Source organism: Phocoena sinus, chromosome 3 (assembly GCF_008692025.1).
Source record: "Phocoena sinus isolate mPhoSin1 chromosome 3, mPhoSin1.pri, whole genome shotgun sequence".
Classification (NCBI taxonomy): domain Eukaryota; kingdom Metazoa; phylum Chordata; class Mammalia; order Artiodactyla; family Phocoenidae; genus Phocoena; species Phocoena sinus.
Genome location: NC_045765.1, coordinates 5522930 through 5543749, shown reverse-complemented (window position 1 = coordinate 5543749; position 20820 = coordinate 5522930). Strand labels below are relative to the sequence as shown.

Below are 20820 nucleotides of genomic sequence, written 5' to 3'. Positions count from 1 at the left end.
CCCGACGGACATACAGAAGTGTCCAGCTGGGACCTTTCTGTGCTCAGTCGTGGGACTCCTGGAGGGCAGGGACAGCCCATTCGTTGCTGCCTCCCATGCCTGGCACAGAACAGGTATATATTTGCATTTGTTGAATTGGATGGAGCACAGCGACGAGCTGGATTTGCAGGATCAGCCGTCAGTCCAGGGTCACCAGCGAAACCATGTCTCAGTCTGTCCCTCCTCCCATACCTGGCAGATTTGTGGAGCGACATGCAAAAGTGAGGATGAACACATTTTACCCAAGAATGCCTCAAGGGGAAGGAAACAAATGTTTCTGGGGGCACGCTTTAAATGTGGTCATTTAGGGCTTCCGTGGTGGTGCAGTGGTTGAGGGTGCGCCTGCCGATGCAGGGGACACGGGTTCGTGCCCCGGTCCGGGAAGATCCCACATGCCGCGGAGCGGCTGGGCCCGTGAGCCATGGCCGCTGAGCCTGCGCGCCCGTAGCCTGTGCTCCGCAACGGGAGAGGCCACAACAGTGAGAGGTCCGCGTACCGCAAACTTCCCCATAGGATGTTGGACACTGTTATAGCTGTTTTATGGAGGAGACTGAGAGAGGAGATGTCTGAAATTGTTGCTGGTGCTGATGACACCTTTGCAAACCCTGCAAGGGGCCAGATGCTGTGCCAGGCACATTTCAGGCATTATCCCATCTGACGCTCAGGACAGCCCAAGGTACTATTACGGTCCCCGTGTACACATGGGGAAACCAAGGCACAAAAAGTGGAGTCATGTAATGAGGAAATGGCTGCATCCACTCCAAGCCCAGGTCTGCCTGGCTTCATAATTCTTTGCCCTCCACCCGTGAGTGATTTGAAGCCGTGGATCCCAGGTGTGACGGGTGAGCCTCGAGAGAGCCCATTTGGACGATCTGAGCCCATCACACCTTCCCCATCCCAGGCCTGGAGGCCGAGGGACTGGGAAGCATGGTTGACTGTCCGTCTGTCCATCAACTCGATCACATGGCAAAGATGGAGGGGGAAACTGGCGTGACTAAGGTAAGGCAGAGGGTTCAGCCGGTAGATGGCATTTGGCTCTCTGGCTGTTCAAGGCAAGAAAGAAACTCTTTTAGCTTTTACAGAATAACCAGCTGAGGAAATGAACAGGTTAGGCCTGTTACAGCCCCGCTGTGAACTTGCTTGGAGTATGATTTGTAACAAAATGTCCTTGCGCTGGTGCACTGATTTCTGTCTCCCTGGGAGGCGGTCGAACTGTGTCTGTTCTATTCACCAGTTTGCGTTCAGCGCCCAGGGTGGTGCCTGCCACTGAGTAGGAGCTCAGAGCTGTTGACTGAGGGACCTAGAAGGAAGATGGTGATGGGATTGGCAACAGGGTGTGTTTTGCTGCCTAGTCAACGTTTTAATTAAGAAACTAAAAGTTAGTAGTCGGAGAACCTGTCTGTAGGGGTCAAAAGGGTTTCTAGGGCACCTCCATGGTGCAGAAGACAATCCACCTGTGAGTAAATACTGACGGGAGAGTGAGGGAGTGGCTATTGTGGATCCCGGTGGGGAAAGAAAATTCCTCCACGGTCGTAGTATGCATGTAAAAGAGGCTTTTTTTTTTTTTTTTTGCGGTACGCGGGCCTCTCACTGTTGTGGCCTCTCCCGGTGTGGAGCACAGGCTCCGGACGCGCAGGCTCAGCAGCCATGGCTCACGGGCCCAGCCGCTCCGCGGCATGTGGGATCCTCCCGGACCGGGGCACGAACCCGTGTCCCCTGCATCGGCAGGCGGACTCTCAACCACTGCGCCACCAGGGAAGCCCAGAGAGGAGTTTTTTTACCAGTAAGCTTTCTCGCCATCAGGTGACTTGGTTTGGGAGTTGAAATGCTATCCATCTTTCTTAGAACTTTCTTAGATGATACCTTGCATTCAGTCGGATGGAAAAGCATTTGCACAGCTTTAATTTCCTTCATGCAGTTCTCCCAAGTGTGTGCTGGGGCTTGGCATCGTAGATAGAAGCAGAGCCAGGAAGTTCCAGGTGTACGGGGTGTTTACTCAGGTAGATGGAGGGCTGCAAAGTGGAGCCAAAGACCCAGTAGAAGTCTGAGGATCCAGTGGCAAAGGCACAAACACATTCTCTTCTTAAGTCGAAATAAACATGGGCAGCAAATGGGTACCCCCACCCCCATCAGAGAACTCCATCTCTTTCTAGTAGAATAGCAGTGTCTGAAGTGTACATACTGGAGTGTCCCAAGAACAGCCACGGGGCTCCTGGAATGGACACGCCACACCAAGCTTCTCATTTCTCCTAGATGGAAAAAGAAAGCAGCCAGACTGGCTTTAGGAACCAACTCAATAAGGAAATAAGCCGAACGTTGTCTCTTTTTGGTCACGATGGAATTTAAAATAGGTGTTTTTTTCATTCTGATGATTCCATTTCATGGTGTCTCCACAGAAAGGCAGTACATTCTACTGTTTATTTTTGTCCTTTAGGAGTTGAGGACATTTTCTCCATTCCCTGTCACTGTACCTAAACTCTGCCAGCCCGTGGGTGTAGCAGCTCCAGGGAAACTGGCTTCTGTCGACCTGTACACTATTCAAGACCACCGTGTACTTGTTATGAGAAGCCATCAGTCATGTGAGTGGACCTTTTTATGGTTGAGATTGTCCCCAGGGAAACCCTTCTTGCAATTCAGACCTTCCACAGAGACAGATTTCAGACTCTGACATTTCCCATTCCCACTCCCTTGTTCCCATGGAGGCTGTGGTTCTTTCTCTCTCTCTCTCTCAACTCTCCCCACTAGAATATGGTTATACCTATTAACACAACATTGTAAATCAACTATACTTCAATTAAGAAAAAAAGAAAATGGTTATATCTAATTCCAAAAATGACACGGAAAATTTAAACCTGTGGGCAAACATGAATGAGGAAAATATGCAGAGAATTCAAGGCAGCGGGCATTATCCGGGAGGAAAGGGGAGAGAGGTTTTCCACTGGTGAAGGGACAGTCTTTAATGAGGGTAGAGTATTCATAGAACCAACTTTAGAGAACAAATTGTAGGAAATACAAGGAGAATTAAGAAACCTCAGGGGAGGGACGTCCCTGGTGGTGCAGTGGTTAAGAATCTGCCTGCCAATGCAGGGGACACAGGTTCGAGCCCTAGTCTGGGAAGATCCCACATGCAGTGAAGCAACTAAGCCCGTGTGCCACAACTACTGAGCCCATGTGCCACAACTACTGAGCCCGTGTGCCTAGAGCCTGTGCTCCACAAGAGAGAAGCCACCACCATGAGAAGCCCGCGCACCGCAATGAAGAGAAGCCACCACAATGAGAAGACTGCGCACCGCAATGAAGAGTAGACCTTGCCCGCCACAACTAGAGAAAGCCCGCACACAGCAACGAAGACCCAATGCAACCAAAAATAAATTAAAAAAAAAAAAAAAGAAACCTCAGGGGAGTCACAAACATAGCCTTGATTATGTAGATAAACCTCAATTAGGCAACAAGGAGTTTGAATAATACAGTTAATAAGATCGTGGTAAAAGATATGGGCTGAACTTTGTATTCTGCAAACAATACACATTTTAAAGTGCTCTTGGAATATTTAGAAAAACTAATCATCTGTTAAATCTCAAATAAAAACAAAAACAAAAAAGATGAAACCCAACGCATTCCAAAAAGCAGACGTTGAACTGCCTAATCTCTGGCTGCAAGTACACGTAACTGGAAATTAATTTTTAAAAGCTTAACCAAACAAGCATGCAAGACAAACTCCCACCATGTGATAATTAAAAACAAAACACAACTCTTAACTTTGGTCAAAGGTGGATCTCAGCACTGCAAGGATAGATGCTTTAGAAGACTGGGGAGATGCGAATGCAGACTTAAATAATTATATAGAGAAATCACAAAAATGAGACTACGAATAATGAAACAAATCTACACAGGAAGAAGGAAATAATAAATTAGCAGGGACTAACTGATTAGAAAACAAACAGAACTGACAAGTTCAAGAGCTGGATCTTTTAGAGCTGCAATGTGCAATAGGGTAGCCATTAGCCACAGGAAAATTAATTCAGTTTCTCAGTCATACTAGCCAATTTCCGACACCCAGTGTCTACATGTGGCTAGCGACTACTGTCTGCACAGCACAGATACAGAACTTTTCTGTCAATGCAGACTGTTTATTGGACAGTGCTGTTTTAGCAGGAAGACTCTGAATATAGAGAGTCACACTATATATATAGTATAACTAAGAAAAAAAAAGGATGTGGGAAGAACAAGTACATAAAATAAAGAAGGAAAATGGAAATGTAACTTAAAATCCATGAAAAAATTGTAAAGCCAGCTCTGGTAATAAATAATTGGGGGAATATTATTAAAATAACTTCATTTACTGGTTTAAGTGCTTATTTTATTTAGGTTAATCATTTCCTTTTGCAAGAAATTAAGGCTCTGAATTTGCCCCTGAGAACAGCTATGCCCACATCTCAGAAGTTGTGCTCTCTTGCCATTAATTTCTAAATCCTGTAAAAGTTACATTGGCTCAAGAAGTAGAAAACACAAGTAGGCTAAAACTTAACAACTTAAAAAAAAAAATTAGCAATTTTTAAAATAATTAATTAATTAATTATTGGCTGCGTTGGGTCTTCATTGCTGCGCGTGGGCTTTCTCTAGTTGCGGTGAGCGGGGTCTACTCTTTGTTGCGGTGTGCAGGCTTCTCATTGTGGTGGCTTCTCTTTGTTGCAGAGCATGAGCTCTAGGCACGTGGGCTTCAGTAGTTGTGGCATGTGGGCTCAGTAGTTGTGGCTCGTGGGCTCTAGAGTGCAGGCTCAGTAGTTGTGGTGCATGGGCTTGTTGCTCTGTGGCATGGGGGATCTTCCCGGACCAGGGCTCGAACCCGTGTCCCCTGTATTGGCAGGCAGATTCCCAACCACTGTGCCACCAGGGAAGCCCTTAAAACTCAACAACTTTTAAAAAGTCATTGCTACAGTTAATTGCCTAAAATGCGTATGTATTACATACATAAATGAGGGGGAAGTTCTAAAATGTCCACAACAAACAAGGGCCCAGGCACTTTAGCAAGAGTGGTTTTCAGGAGCAGGCTGCGGTTGTTTGAGGTGTAACTTAGCAACTGCAAACAATCAATCATTTGCAGAAGCCCTGACATCCTGGACTCCACACCTCAAACCCAGATGGTCCAAGTTTGAGCACCTAGTTTTTCTTCTTAGTTCATCTGTGAGCCTTGTGCACTTGCCCAAGGTGGAAACTTGGGAGTCATCCATGTGATAAGTCCTGATGACTCCACCACCCTGATGGCTTCAGAAGCCAGCCTGTTCCTCCCTGTTCCCTCTTGCCTTCTTCAGCCACCCACCAGAGAGCCAGAAAATTGGCCCCAAATGTGGATCCGGTGGTGTCTTTTCTGGTTGAAGCCCTTCTTCGGCTCCTCCTGTGATGCAAAGTCCAAGCCCCTCAGCTCCCTAACCGTCCTGCCTGGCCTGATGTCCCATACCTTTTCCTCTGTACTTTGCCCTTCATCAACTCTGAACTGTTCATAGTTAAAGGCAGCCCTGATGATTCACACATTTGCATGTACTGTCCCTCTCCTACTGGGATAAAGCCAGTCACCTGATTCCCTCCACTCCCCCCCCCGCCACCCCGGCTATGAGCTTCACTGTGCTCCTGCTGTGTGTGCCTGGCACTGGGATGCAGTAAGAAGACAGACGCAGTAATAAGCCTCCCCTTCATGGGCCCTACCTGTCTGTCTCTTTCGTGCATCCTGGGAGAGTAGAGTCAAGGTCACCATCCCTTTCTGAATCCCAATGCCAGGAAGGTGCCAAATCCAGGTGGGTCAGAGTGGGAAACACTGTGAATTAAACCCCCAGTGTCACAAGTCCCTGATGCCACACGCCGTCCCAGTCTCCCTGGGAGAGAGAGCTGGGTTCCAGTTTGGCCCTGCTGCTTGCTAGCTGAGCTGGCATTAGCAAAGCCGCCTTCTGTGCTTAAGTTTCTCCGTCTGTAATGGAGATGGTGGTTTGAATAATAGGGTTAATAAAAGCTTATTAACCGATATGGGTTGAATGATGTATTCTGCAAACGGAATACACATTTTAAAGTGTATTCACGTGGAATGGGTTGGGGGGCGTTAGTGAATGCCCATTTGCTGCTTCGGTCTCCTGGAACTGCAAGTATAGGTGGACATCTTCAAATGCTGGGGGAACAGTGGCCGGAGGGCACCCCGAAAAGAAACCTTGTAAGTTTTATTAAGAATGTAATTTATGAGTATGGTCCTTGGTATTCTGGGCGAGTGAGGGGTCGAAACCTTGTGGGTAGGGTCCGACAGAGTGGGACTCTCCCCTTGCCACGCCCCCCTCACCCCCAATTTGGGAGACTGTGCTGTGCGACCCCTGGCGAGCCGCTGCCCCTCTCTGGGCCCCTCTCGAGTGAGGCCTGGGGCCAGGGCCCCCCTCGGCCATCCCAGGCGCTGCCTGCCACGCGGTGACCCGATCTCCCGGGCACAAGCCCAGCTCCGCGCGCGGCCCAAGCCACCCGGTGGCTGCTTGAGGCGGCCCGCACACTCGGTTTCACCTTTTCTTTAACTTTATCCAAAGTTCCATCCTCTGCATACCCGCCCTTCAAGGTCTGCACCCTCGAGAGGCCCTCCCGGAGCCCCCAGCGCGGACCGCCCGGCGGCGGTCACTGCCGGAGCGCCAGTCGGACGAGCGGAGCCCCGAGCGCCCGGGGGCGGGGCCAGCGCCCCGGCAGCACGCCCGCCCATTGGTTGAGCGCGAGGGCGGTGCTGCGGCCGCCGTCACTGCCTGGCCTGGATTCCCAGGAGCGGAGTGCGCCTCGGGCTTTGTGCTTCGCGGCCGCCACTGGCTCGCGGGGGCGGGGCTTCTCCTGCCCAGCGTCCGCCCCTCCTGAACACACACATAGATGCCTGGAACCAACCAATCCTGAGGCTGCCTTAGCGGGGAGGCCCCCACCCCGTCGGGGCTCCGCCTCCTTTCTGGCCTGCATGCGCCGTATTTCTCCGAAGAGCTCCGCCACTCGAGTCCAAACGCATCTGGGAAGCGATTCTACTCGCGCCCGCGGGGGTGGCATCGTCTGGGGAGGAAAGGGGGAGCTTCCTAGCTTCAAGGACGCGACCTCCTGCGGTCGCCGCTTCTCAGGGAGCGCATACCCGAAAGGGCGTTTAGTTGACCACCCAGCCGTAAAAAGTTCACCTAGCGCTCCCCCCGCCCAATCCCACCATTAAATCAACTAGATTCCAAGGGGAGGAATTTCCCGACTAAGTGCTGCCCGCGCCCCGGGGCTCCGGGGATTCGAACCTCGTCTGTCACGGTCTGGGGCGGGCGCGGGAGAGAAAGGCTTAGGATGGAAACAAAAGTAAATTACGTTATGGAGTTTATAATATTCACACTTTCAGGGAGAGCCACGAGGCCCTGTGGTTAATGTGTCTGCAGGCCCATGACGCAACTGTTCCGTTTGGAAATTTCTGGAAAGCAGTAATTTTTGGAATAATAAATCTTTTTTTTTTTTAACCACGGGCTTTGGAGAGGAATGTAGCAAGATGTTATTAACATATGTCGTGCTATGGAAACATTTAAAAGGGGTTTAAAAAAAAAGTTTTTGTTTTGTTTTTACCATATATCTCCTTAACTGAGAAAAACCAAATTGATTTGAACTTAAAAAGGCAAAGAAACCAAAAGTGGCTGTGTTTTTATAAGCATGTTATTTACCGCAGGGCCTTTGTTTTCTCCCAGTATTGCAGCTTTTAACCTTGCTTGGTTAGAAATTGGTAACGTTTAATTTTGATGTAGTTTGCAAGTTGACAGAAAACTGGCAAGAATTGTATCTAAATTCACTAGTTTTACCCCATTTGTTTTATTATCTCTCTGATATATTTATGTACACATAATATACATATTAATTTTTTCCCCCCCGAATCATCGGAGAGTCAGATGCACGCATCTGATGTTCCTTTGCCTTTAATTCTTCGGGGGTATTTTCTAAGAACAAGAAAATGCTCTTACACGACCTCTGTATGATGCTTAAAATCAGGGCATTAACACGGACGCAGTATTTGAATCCACAGTCTGTTATATAAATCTCATCTGTTGTCCCAGTGTTGTCTATCATCAATAATACTTCTACCTGGTCCAGATTCCAACCTCGGAGCACACTTGGTGTTTAGTTGCTTTGACTGTTGATTTTGTACTAAGGCAAAAAAAGATCTTAAGAGAAACTTTGTAAAGCTCTCGTTGATGCCTGGTGGCTATTCTGACACAGTCACTACAGGAATATTTGGGGGTAGAATGGTATAATGGATCAAAAACCTTTCTTAATCATCTAGCAGAGTTTCTGAAAATGTATTTTTAGTTTTCAAATTTTTATTGAAGTATAGTTATTTACAGTGTTGTGTTAGTTTCAAGTGTACAGCAAAGTGATTCAGTTATATTAAAAATGTATTTTTAAATAGAGGTCAGTTTTAGAAGGGCGTACACATACATAGGAAAAAATTTAAAAACTTGTGCTGATATGCAAGGATGTTGCTACCCACCCTCCACTTCATCCACATTCCCCTCCCCACAGGCAGTCACGGGGCACATTTCTTGTGTCCCTTCCAGACGGACATATGACCTATTTGTCCTTTTCTTTCCCCCTCATTTTAAGATGTAATTTCCGTACAGCAGAGTTCACCCGTTTTGGTGTAATGTTCTGTGAGTTTTGACTGATTATATAGTCATGTAACCACTTCCACAGTCAAGATATGGAATCGTTCCATCATCTTCCAAATTTCTGTGTGTCATTTGCAGTTCCAGCCCCTGGTTACCACTAATGTGTTCACTGTCCCTATAGTTTTGCTTTTTCCAGGATGTCATATAAAATGGGATCCTAGAATGTGTAGCTTTGGAGACCGGCTTCTTACACTCAATACCCTGCATTTGAAATTCATCCCTGTGTTGTGGAAATCGGCACTTCATTCTATTTTGACGGCTCCCTAGAGTTTGTTGCATGGAGATACAATGTTTATCCATTCCCCAGTTGAGGGATATTTAGTTTGTTTCTAGTTTGGGGTGATTACAAATGTAGCCACTATAAACATTCAAATACAGGTCTTTGTGTGTACATAAGTGTTTTGTTCTTCACTTCACCCGGGTAAACCCCTAGGTTCTGTGGTAAGGATCAGAAGTATATGTTTAACGTTATAAGAAACGACCAAACTGTCTCCCACACTAGCTGTCCATTTTGTATTCCCACAATGTACATCTCTTTCTTTTTCCACGAACAATCTATGTTCTTTAGACACTTTTTTCCCCTTAAGGCTATCTTGGAAGTGACTACAACATCAAAATACATAGAGCCACTTCCATTTTCACAGCTGAGTACTATTCTACTTCCTCGATCCACATTAATTTATTTACACAGTCTCCTGCTTTGGACTTTTACATTGTTTACAGGCTTTTGCAGTTATAAACCCCAATGGTTAATGTCCTGTAGGGTAAAGAATATCCTCGTCTAGGTGTCTAAGTGCACATATGGTCCTTGTCTGCAGGATAATTCGTAGCAGTAGAAATACCGAGGTCAAATTGCACCTGTCTCCTTTGCTTTATACCACATCTCTTGAACCAGTTGGCATTTCTGTAGATCTCTCTCTGGGGAAAGCATCGTTTGGTGAAGAACCTTCCACTTATTTCAGAGGGTCCAGCCAGAGGATGCTGACTCTGCTCCCTCCTTCCCGCTCTGCCGGTCTGCTTAGAGTTCAGTTTTCAATCTTCTCAGCGGGGTGTAGTGAAAAAGCCACTCGAGGTGAGAGTTTCAGGAGGGTAGTGGCTGCTTCTGCTAGTGGAACTGGAGACCAGGGGCTTTTGGAAACTTTAGGGGAGAATTGGGAGGAAATTGAGGCCAGCAGCCCACGGCAGCTTGGGTGGGGGGTGGGGGACGGGAGAGGGATGAACAAGGAACTTGTGTGTTTGGAGGAGGGAGGTCTGGGCGTGTGGATGTCGCATACACACACATCATGTACCTGTCCTGGGAAGGTCCATAGCTCCCAGACTGCTGGGCATTTTCTAGAGAAGGCTGCCATCGTCTCTGGCAGAAACAGCCTGGGTGTGGTGGCCCTCTGAGCCAGGGCTGCTGGGACTGTGGCTGTGGCTCATATGGTGTCTATAAAAGGGCAGGGCAAGGTGCACAGGGAGAGGAGAGTCAGACGCCTCCTCCATTTTCATCTTGCCAGATGTGTGGTTTTCATAATTCAACTTGGGTGGGGGACACCCGCAGTGGCATTTCTATTAAATAAGATAAAGTACTTGGAAACGGAATGGGAGACACCCAGAGCAGACTTGTCATTATCAAAGTATAGTCTTCAAAAGTTAAAATACACAACTCTTATGCAAAGAAAAAAAAAAGCACCTGTCAACACTTTTAACCCTTTAGTGAGGGCACCGGCTGGATGGTAAAGCCAAAGCATGTATAGTCACTGAACTAGGATTGCAAAGTTAGATATGGGGACACTTAATGTCCCAGGGGCAATAAACCTGTCATTTTTGGAGGTTATTTCTTCTATGGGATAAAAAATGATTTACAACGTATCCATCTATAAGTTGACATCTGGCTTCCTGGAGTTGAGGCGCTAATAGAAATAGTGAATCAGGGACTTCCCTGGTAGCGCAGTGGTTAAGACTCCACGCTCCCAAGGCAGGGGGCCCAGGTTCAATCCCTGGTCAGGGAACTAGATCCCACATGCGTGCCGCAACAAGAGTTTGCATGCTGCAACTAAGGAGCCCTCGAGCTTCAACTAAGGAGCCTGCCTGCTGCAAATAAGACCCAGCACAACCAAATAAATTAAAAAATATTAAAAAAAAAATAAATCAATCACAGGTAAGTTTCACTGTATTGAAACTTACCTGTGATCATTTGCCTGGGTTGGCAAATGATCCAGCCCATTGCTTGCTTTTGTAAATAAAGTTTTATTGGACACAATGCATTTGTCCCCATAAGCCTTCTCTGGGCTGTTTTCACGCCACAGCGGCAGAGTGGACTAGTTGTGACACCGAGCATAAGCCCCGAACATATGCTTTGTGACCCTCCATGGGAAAATGTTGCCAGCTCCTTTGCTGGAGAATGCAGTTGTTCTCACATGGGCCTCTTAGGCAGGGCTCCAGAGGAAGATTGAATAGCCCTGTGGTTAACCTCTGGCCTTGTTTGTGAGTGTTGGATCGTTTTTCTTAGCATTGTCTAGGCCGGAAAGCTTATGTGTTTGGGAAGTTTTTGTGAGGTCTTTGCTGACACCTCTTTTGAACTTAAGGGCTGACCCTCAGATGCAGCCCCAGCCCAGGAAACAGGCCCTTTCCTGCTCGCACATGTGCTTTCCCAGAGGGTGGAGTCTTTGTGGGTCCTAAATAGTTGTCTGCTTTCTATATTGCTTCCTGCCATGGAGTTCCTTGGGTCCTCGTAGACAGATTATTAATGACAATGGAAATAATAATAATGCCCAGAGTAGCTAACTGATATCCAGCCTACACTGTGTCTATCAAAGAATCCAGTTCCTTACCTGCATCCCCTCTTTTAAGTGTGAGAAGGAGTTAAGGGTTTATCATCCCCATTTGACAGACAAGAAAACTGAGGCTGTCATGGATTCTTTAGAGAAAGCTTCGTGGCATGCCTGTGGGTGGAGAGCTGTATGCATGTTACTCCTCCCCCTGACTGGGTGGACCCTGTGGATGGCCGTGTCCTTCTTGAGACCCAGGAATGTGGGGTTCATGCTGCATCTCAGCTGAGCAAGTCTTCTCTCCTCTGTGAGATGGAGACAATGTTACTTACCCCGCTCCCTCCCAGGGTCTTTGTTAGAATTAAGTAAGAATCCAATGGGGGGGTGTATGTAAACGCCGAAAATCCTACACAGACATTGGTGGGGTTAACTCCATCCTGTTCCTATTACAGCTTCTTAATTCTTTCTTGATCCATGTAGAAAATCAGACTATGCACCTAGGCATGGATGCTCCAAATTTTCCATGTAATTTTTTATGGTGTTTTGTGAAGCTCCTGCAACTCGGAGTTCTTGGATGAATTCCTGAGCCACTGGCTAAGAACTGGGGGCTTAGAACTGCTCCAAAGGCCTTTCTTTTGCCTCCTTTCTGTCTTTTCAGACCTGGGTCTACTGAGCTCCTGTTGGGTGCAAGGCCCTGTCCTAGGAGTGGGTGTCGTGGGATCCAGTGCACTGAATGGAGCAGGAGTGGCCCTGCCCCCTAAGCTCCCCTCCAGACAGACAGTCAACAAGCACCCAAGATAATTTTCGAGAGTGATAAGTGCTGTAAGAAAAATGTCATAGGATCATGTGTTAGAACGTGGTTCAAGAAGGAGAAAGTGACTTCCAGAAGGGAGGTCAGAGAAGGTCTTTCTAAGGGGTTGAGACCTGAAGGTTGAGAAGGAGCTAGTTATGGGAGGATAAGGGGAGGATGCTGCAGCCAGAGCAACAGATGCAAAGGTCCTGTGGTAGGGCTGAGCCTGGGTGTGTGAGGGGCAGGAAGGATGCTGGAGTGGAGACTGCTTTGCAAATATTTTCTCCCAGTCTGTAGGTTGTGTGTTCATTTTGTTTATGGTTTCCTTTGCTGTGCAAAAGCTTTTAAGTGTAATTAGGTCCCATTTGTTTATTTTTCTTTCATTACTCTAGGAGACGGATCCAAAAAGATATTGCTGTGGTTTACGTCAATATTTTGTAATAACCTAAAAGGAAGAGTATCTGAAAAAGAATAGAAGTATATATATATAAAACTGAATCACTGTGCTGTACACCTGGAACTAACACAACATTGTGAATCAACTATACTTCAATAGAAACATTAAAAATAAAAGTACCACATGATCCAACAATTCACTTCTGGGTATATACATAAAAGGACTGAAAGTAGAGTCTTGAAGAGATATTTGTACACCCATTATCACAGCAGCATGGTTCACAGTGAGCAAAAGGTCTAAGTAACCCTAGAGTCAATTGACAGATGAATGGATAAACGAAATGTGGTATATACACACAATGAAATAGTATTACCTTCAAAAAGGAAGGGACCTTTTATTTTTATTTATGGCAAAACCAGCTCTATTTATTAATCATGATTTGCACATTCCACATCTCTTATTCAATGACTCTTTTTTCCCCGGCACCTTTGGATCCTGACAAGCTTGGAGAGAATTAAAATTCCAAAAAATTTTGCCTAAGAACCTATACAAAGCTTGGATTCTCCCCTTTTTGACATACATGACTGACTTTCATTGTATAAATGTAAGCAGCTACAGTTATTCAAGCTAGCTCATCTTACTGTGTATAGATGTTTTCCTCCTTATCAAGATAGAGTCGAGCACCCACTGGTGATGTTGTCAACAAGAATTCTGCCTTTGTTAAAAAGGAAGGAACTTCTGACACCTGCTACAACATGGATGAACCTTGAGGACACGATGCTCAGTGAAAGAAGCCAGACACGAAAGGACAAACACGATCTGATTCCACTCATAGCAGGTCCCTAGAAGAGTCAAATCCATAGAGACAGGAAGTAGATGGTGGGGGCCAGGGGCTGGGGAGTCAGTGTTTCACGGGGACAGAATTTCAGTTTGGGAAGATGAGAAAGTTCTGGAGATGGACCGTGGGGATGGTTGCACGACAATGTGAATGTCCTTAATGCCACTGAGCTGTGCGCTTAAAAATGGTTAAGATGGTCAGTTTTACGCCTATTTTGCTGCAATTAAAAAGTAATTGGTTCCTTGTTGCACTAACCACACTCCACAGCCACGGGGAAGTGGCTACCGTGTTGGACAGTGCCAGTGGAGACCATTTCCATCATCACGGAAAGTTCCATCCAACAGCGATGCTCGTGTGGGAGTGTGGCTTCAGAAGCCTCTTCAGTTCCCTGGGTCTGGTTGGTGGGGTCCACGTGGGCCGGAATGTTCATTGCAGCAATCAAAGGGCCTGAGGATTTGGAGTGAAGAACACTCCCCAGCTTCCAAAACCACGTTCCAAGGTGTGCACGGAGTGAGCAAAGAAGGCATCCAGGGAACAGGCTCTGCTGTGGCCGAGGTCTTTCCAGCCTCAGGGAAGCCATCGGTCCAGGGACAAATTTGCTGGCAGCCTGGAAAGGGAGGGCTGGTCCTGGAAGCCCAGGTCAGATACTGAGGGACCAATACTAAGGGGAGTCAGGAAGTCATGAGTAGTGAGACATCGGGAGAGAGGGGATGTGTTCCAAGCTGCTGCAGGAAGCCAGGGAAGAGTCCAGCCTTCAGTGGACATGTTCGGTTGCATCAAATAAGAAACTCCAGCTGCAAAATCCATGCACAGCCTCTGCCCGCCATCCGCAGAGCCCCCTCCTTTCCCATTCATGATCTCCTGCAGGTCACAGCAGAAATGCCACCTCCTTACTTCCAGCACGGTGCTTGCTGTTTATGCAGTTATACTTTTAAATAATGAATATGTCTCCTCCATTGGACCATGTGGTCCCAAAGGCAGGGTCTGTGGCCACCATGTTCCTGCAGCAGCTGTAATATCTAGATCAGTGCAAGCAAATGTGTGTTGAAGCAATGAATGACCTTTGGGCCATTTGCTTAACCACCTTGCGCCTCAGTTTCCCCATTTGTAAAATGGAGAAAATGGAGATCATTATCTATTTATTTATTTTAAAGAGCTCTTACCTTTAAAAAATTTTTTTTTAATTAATTAATTTATTTTTGGCCGCATCGGGTCTTCGTTGCTGTGCGTGGGCTTTCTCTAGTGCGGTGAGCCAGGGCTACTCTTCATTGTGGTGCACAGTTTTCTCATTGTCACAGCTTCTCTTGTTGTGGAGCACGGGCTCTAGGCATGTGGGCTCAGTAGTTGTGGCGCGGGCTCTAGAGCGCAGGCTCAGTAGTTGTGGCGCACGGGCTCAGTTGCTCCGCGGCATGTGGGATCTTCCCGGACCAGGGCTCGAACCTGTGTCCCCTGCATTGGCAGGCGGATTCTTAACCGCTGCGCCACCAGGGAAGCCCCAGATATATCTATTTACACCAGTACTGCAGCTGCGTGCTGGAGCTGGCTTGCTAAAGCCAACTGTGTGATTTTCAGGAAATCTGGTTCTTAAGCTGTTGTTAAAATTTAAATGACATCAACTTACAATTAAACAAATTATGTTGAAAACAAAGGTAATAAATACTCCAAACTCACCACTTCCTAATCATCTCACTACATTTTCCTATGATTTATGCTTTTGAGGTTATTTGCTACTATTGGATGTATACAATAGATATACTATTTAATGCTGTGATACTATGTATCTCTTACTGGCTCCACGTTCAGTAACTATAGGTGGGGTAGCTTGAAAGGAACCGTGGTGGGAGTATTTACACCATAGAAATTGGCAAACGCTATAAAGCAGAGCATCTCTGCCCTGCTCCCTGAAGAAGCTGTCAAGCATCTACAAGCACGTCACTGGCTTGGGGGCTGAAATGAGTTAATAGTTGTGCCTGGTACGTAGCAAGTGCTGTAGAAGTGAGCTGTTACTGTTATTATTTTGTTTGGCTTGCACTTCCTCGTCCAGATTCGCTGTTGTGCAGACAGGAATCGGGCAAAGCCACTGACCAGCTGTTTTCTTTCTCTCTCCAGTGTGTCCGACCATCTGTAAGTCTCACGGCTGCACCGTTGAGGGTCTCTGTTGCCACAGTGAGTGCTTGGGCAACTGCTCTGAGCCTGACGACCCCACCAAGTGTGTGGCCTGTCGCAACTTCTACCTGGATGGCAGGTGCGTGGAGACCTGCCCGCCCCCCTACTACCACTTCCAAGACTGGCGCTGTGTGAACTTCAGCTTCTGCCAGGACCTGCACAACAAATGCAAGAACTCTCGGAGGCAGGGCTGCCACCAGTATGTCATTCACAATAACAAGTGCATCCCTGAGTGCCCCTCCGGGTACACGATGAATTCCAGCAAGTGAGTCCTGGGTACGGGTTCCGGGGTTGGGGGCAGGCGGTAAAGAGGGGAAGGGGCATGGGGTTGGTGTTGGTGATGCTGCCTATTAAAACTGTGTGGAAAACTAGAGTTAACTGACTGTGAGTGAGGAAGCTGCTGGTGATTAGTGACACGCGTGGGTGTCTCGGATGCCATCTCTGCTTCCTGGTTTTGGTGCTGGCCTTTGGAACAGGAGTCAACAAACTTTCTCTTGCAAAGGGCCAGAGGGTAAATATTTTCTGCATCTTGCATACCGAAAATGTAAAGCTTTCTATGCTTAGCATTGAAAATAGAAGTCTTGGGCTTCCCTGGTGGCACAGTGGTTGAGAATCCGCCTGCCAATGCAGGGGACACGGGAAGATCCCACAGGCCGCGGAGCAGCTAAGCCCGTGCGCCACAGCTACTGAGCCTGCGCTCTAGAGCCCGTGAGCCACCACTACTGAGCCCGCGAGCCACAACTACTGAAGCCCGCGTGCCACAGTTACTGAAGCCCGTGTGCCTAGAGCCCGTGCTCCGCAGCAAGAGAAGCCACCGCAGTGAGAAGCCCGCGCACCACAACGAAGAGTAGCGCCCGCTCACCGCAACCAGAGAAAAGCCCGTGTGCAGCAACAAAGACCCAACGCAGCCAGAAGCAACAAATAAATACAATAATAAAAAAAAAAGAAAATAGAAGTTTTGGTTTTGTATACAGCCCTTTAGATGGTCCGATTGTTCCCACTGATGTAGCTGTCTGACTCTCACAACCAAGGTCAGAACTCAGATGTTTTAAATGTTTTCTCCAAGCTGGATCTGGGTGGTGTCCTGAGATTAACCTGGAGTGCCAGGAAGAAGGACTCAATTCTAGATTGTTCTCAAGCCTTTGTTGTCTTTTGAAGGACGATGCCATCAAACCATTTCCTACTATTTAGGTGAGAAAAAGCAAGGTTTTCTCTCCCCGACGGTGAGTCAGATTTCCTACCCACATCTCAGACTTTTTGTTCATGCTGTTAGCTTCTCAGATGAGCTATTTTGGTGTCTCAGGGCTGTAACTGAGTTTTAAAAATCTGTTTCCTGATTTTTATGTTGAGGGTCTGAAAAAAACAAACCAACCCACAAAACAACACAAAAACAAATCAGAAACAGACGTACGTCTAAGGGCCTTGAGCTGACCTGCATACGTAAAAAACCTTCCTCTTCAGACTTGAAAATGAGCCAAGTGAGCAGGTTCTGGTGGGAAATTTTATTTCCCTGAGTGGGGAGGGTGGGAAGGAAAACAATCTTTATTCCGGTTCCTAGGAGCCTCTCTTTGAGTGTTTGTGAAACCTGCAAGTACAGTATATTTTGTTTTACTCATTTTTGATAAAACCTATCAAGTGGCTTTGTTGACCAAAAATAGGCTTCTATAAATCACCTTTGCATGCCAGACAGAGGTATTTTTTCTTCTTTGGAGCCAGTTTATCAGTAAGATTGGGAAAATCATCATATTCCTCTTGATTTATTTGGTTTTTTTTTTCACGTTTGAGATAAAGCATGGATATTAACATCTTCCACTAAAAGACTCTGGCTTTAAAGTTTTTTTTTTTTTTTTGATCATAACAAAGATCTGAAAAATAGAACAGCTTCCTTTGATGTTTTGCTGATGCCAGTGACCCCAGGATTGAAGCCCCAGGAAATTGACAGCTTGTCCTGTGATGCTTGGGACGTTTACTGAGTGAAAGAGGGGATAGTGAGGGATGTTAATTATGACCCATCATGGCAGTATTGTACTTTGTAGGTTAAAAAAATTTTTGTTTTCCTTCTGAAGCTTTTATTTTATTTTGTGAAAGACGTCAGTGCTGTCGTGTTTTCTAATGTGGTTTGTTATTAAAAAGGGCCAGATATGTTTTCTTCCATTCTTTTGGCTTATCTGGGAACTAGTTCTTTTTTTTTTTTTCTTTTAATATGTATTTATTTATTTATTTATTTGGCTGCACTGGGTCTTAGTTGCGGCATGCGGGATCCTTCAGTTGCGGCACACGGGATCTTCGCTGTGGCATGCGGCTCTTTTAGTTGCATCATGCGGGATCTAGTTCCTTGACGAGGGATCAAACCCAGACCCCCTGCACTGGGAGCGTGGAGTCCCAACCACTGGACTGCCAGGGAAGTCCCTGGGAAGTAGTTCTTGATATTATTAGAGCAGAGGTCTGGGAACCCATGTGGGTTCATTAAGAAGCGTCACCGCCTATGGTCGTTCCCAGATACCTGGTGGGGTGCTCTTTAGTGAGATGAGGAGGATTAGATATTTGGGGTGCATGTTAAGGGTGTGGAGAATTCTCTGCCTCTTGATCTTCGCATGGCTGGTTTCTCCTTGTCAACCAGGTCACAGGCTTAAACGTCACTTCTTTAGAGACTCCTTCCCTGTATGACCTTCTTTCTGAACTAGCCATCTGGTTGCTCTTGGGCACAACACTCCATTTTAACTCTTTTCATGCTATTTACCACCAGCTGATATTTTAATTGTCAATTTATTAATTTTCCCCAACGAGACCATATGCTTCACAAGTGTATCAGCTAGCTTATGCTGTGTAACAAACCACCCCAGCACTTAGTGACTTAAAACAACACTCATTTATCATTTCTAATGAGTCTGTGCATTGACTGGAGGTTTGTCTGGCTTGGGCTGGGTCAGCTCTGATGAGATGGTACAAGCTAACCTCTCATATCCTACATGGGCAGTTGGGACCTCTCTCCATGTGTAGCCAGGAAGGGCATGCTTTACTGGGTAAGTACTTCTTAAGCCACTGCTGTATCACATTTGCTAACCTCCCATTGGCCAAAGCAATTCATATGGCCAAGCCCAGATTCCATGGATGAGAAGGCAGACTCCACTTCTTGGTGGGAAGGGCTGGAAAGAACGTGTGGATTTCCCACAGGGAAAGTAGGTCGTTTGTTCACTCTTGTGTGCCTGTGGTTTATAACTGCCATTGGCAAAGGGCCAGATAGTAAATATTTTCAGCTCTGAGGTCTGTATGGTTGCAGCTACTCTACTCTGGCCTTATAGAGTGATAGCAGCCATTGATGATAGTCAAACCATTGGTTGTGGGTGTGTTCCAATATAGCTCTATTTACAACAACCAGTGGCCAGCTGGACTCGGCCTGTGGGCTGTAGTTTGCTTACCTTTGGCTTAGAGCATCATCTATCACATGATAAATGCTCAGTGAATATTTGTAGAACCAACAAAAGAACCCAAACATTTGATCATTATTCTGTTTCCACCCCAGCTGCTCTGACACCAACTGGGTGTACTGCCGTAGAGCTCAACCTCAACCACCTGGCATCAGACCCACAGGTTAAAGCCTTGGTTCTCCATCAGACCAACTTTACTTCACATGCCAGCCACAATTTGGGGGTCCCCAGGTCACCCACACTTCTGATTGGCTGGCTATAAATTTTTTTTTTTTTTTTTTTATTTATGGCTGCGTTGGGTCTTCATTGCTGCGCGCGGGCTTTTCTCTAGTTGAGGTAAGCGGGGTCTATCTACTCTTTTATTATTATTTTTTTTTGCGGTGCGCGGGCCTCTCACTGCTGTGGCCTCTCCCGTTGCAGAGCACAGGCTCCGGACACGCAGGCTCAGCAGCCATGGCTCACGGGCCCAGCCGCTCCGCGGCATGTGGGATCTTCCCGGACCGGGGCACGAACCTGCATCCCCTGCATCGGCAGGTGGACTCTCAACCACTGCGCCACCAGGGAAGCCCAGCTGGCTATAAATTTTGAGGCTCCCACAAACCCCCTGGGTTCAATAATTTGCTAGGACAACTCACAGAGCTGAAAAAAAAAAAAGTCTATACTATTCTGTTGGTCCAAACCTATTGATGGTAGCACCTTGGGTTAGGGATGCTTGCAGCGCTTACCTGGGCATGTATCACTCATAGCGAGCTCTACAGACAGTCTCCCGTGGGGGCCCCTATTTATGGCTGGGCCAGCTCTGAGGTTCCTGTTATGATCCCAGAATGCACTTCAGTGAGAAACCATCAGGGAACCTCGAAGAACAAGATTTGTTACTCACAGGTCCTGGAGGGCCACACAGTGGAGTCGTGGGGAGCAGGAGTGGGGAGAGGGAGAGAGGGGAGAAAAAGAGTGGGAGGGAGGAAGGGAGAGAGAGAGAGGAATCCTTGGAGGGGGTCTGCTTTTATTAGGGTATGAGGGTGGGGTGTCTAGGGTTTTATGGGTTCACTCTATGGTGAATTTAAAGCTTAAGAGCAGGAATTAGGGCACAGGAAGGGGGAAGCAGGGTCAGTCAAGTGGTCAGTTATCTAGGTTCCCCAGGGCTTTCTTAAAGAGCCCCCTTCATGGGTGGGGGCAGCCTAATTCCTTATCTGGTTGTTTTGCTAGTGGCTGGGTCGTAGACCCGGTGTTACATTTACTCAAGACAGATGTCTTTTTTTTTTTTTTTTTTTTTTTTTTTTGCGGTACGTGGACCTCTCACTGTTGTGGCCTCTCCCATTGCGGAGCACAGGCTCCAGACGTGCAGGCTCAGTGGCCATGGCTCACGGGCCCAGCCGCTCCGCGGCATGTGGGATCCTCCCGGACCAGGGCACGAACCCGTGTCCCCTGCATCGGCAGGCAGATTCTTAACCACTGCGCCACCATGGAAGCCTGACAGATGTCTTTTGAAATAGATGCCTCAGCTGTCAGAAAGCTTCATGTCAGGCTTACAATTGCAATTACAATTACAATTACAGCTTTATTATTATGGATGAACAGAGGCTGGGAGAGTTCCAGACGCAGGGCTCCTATCCCCTCATGGAATCAGAGATATCACCCTTCCAGCATAGCTGTGTGTTCACCAGCCAGAAAAATGGACCGAGTTGGTGTCCAGAGTTTTCCTTTGGGTTTTACTACATAGGT

At 47.1% G+C, this 20820-nt stretch overlaps 1 protein-coding gene across 4 annotated transcripts in view; it reads left to right on the top strand.

The window, feature by feature from the left end:
- The window catches only part of INSR (insulin receptor), a 131433-nt gene that overhangs the window by 62896 nt on the left and 47717 nt on the right, over positions 1–20820 (top strand). For all 4 annotated transcript variants that reach the window (XM_032627103.1, XM_032627101.1, XM_032627100.1 and 1 more), the window contains exon 3: positions 15614–15935. In XM_032627103.1, the coding sequence (XP_032482994.1) occupies positions 15614–15935 (322 nt within the window). The remainder of the gene's footprint in view (positions 1–15613; positions 15936–20820) is intronic.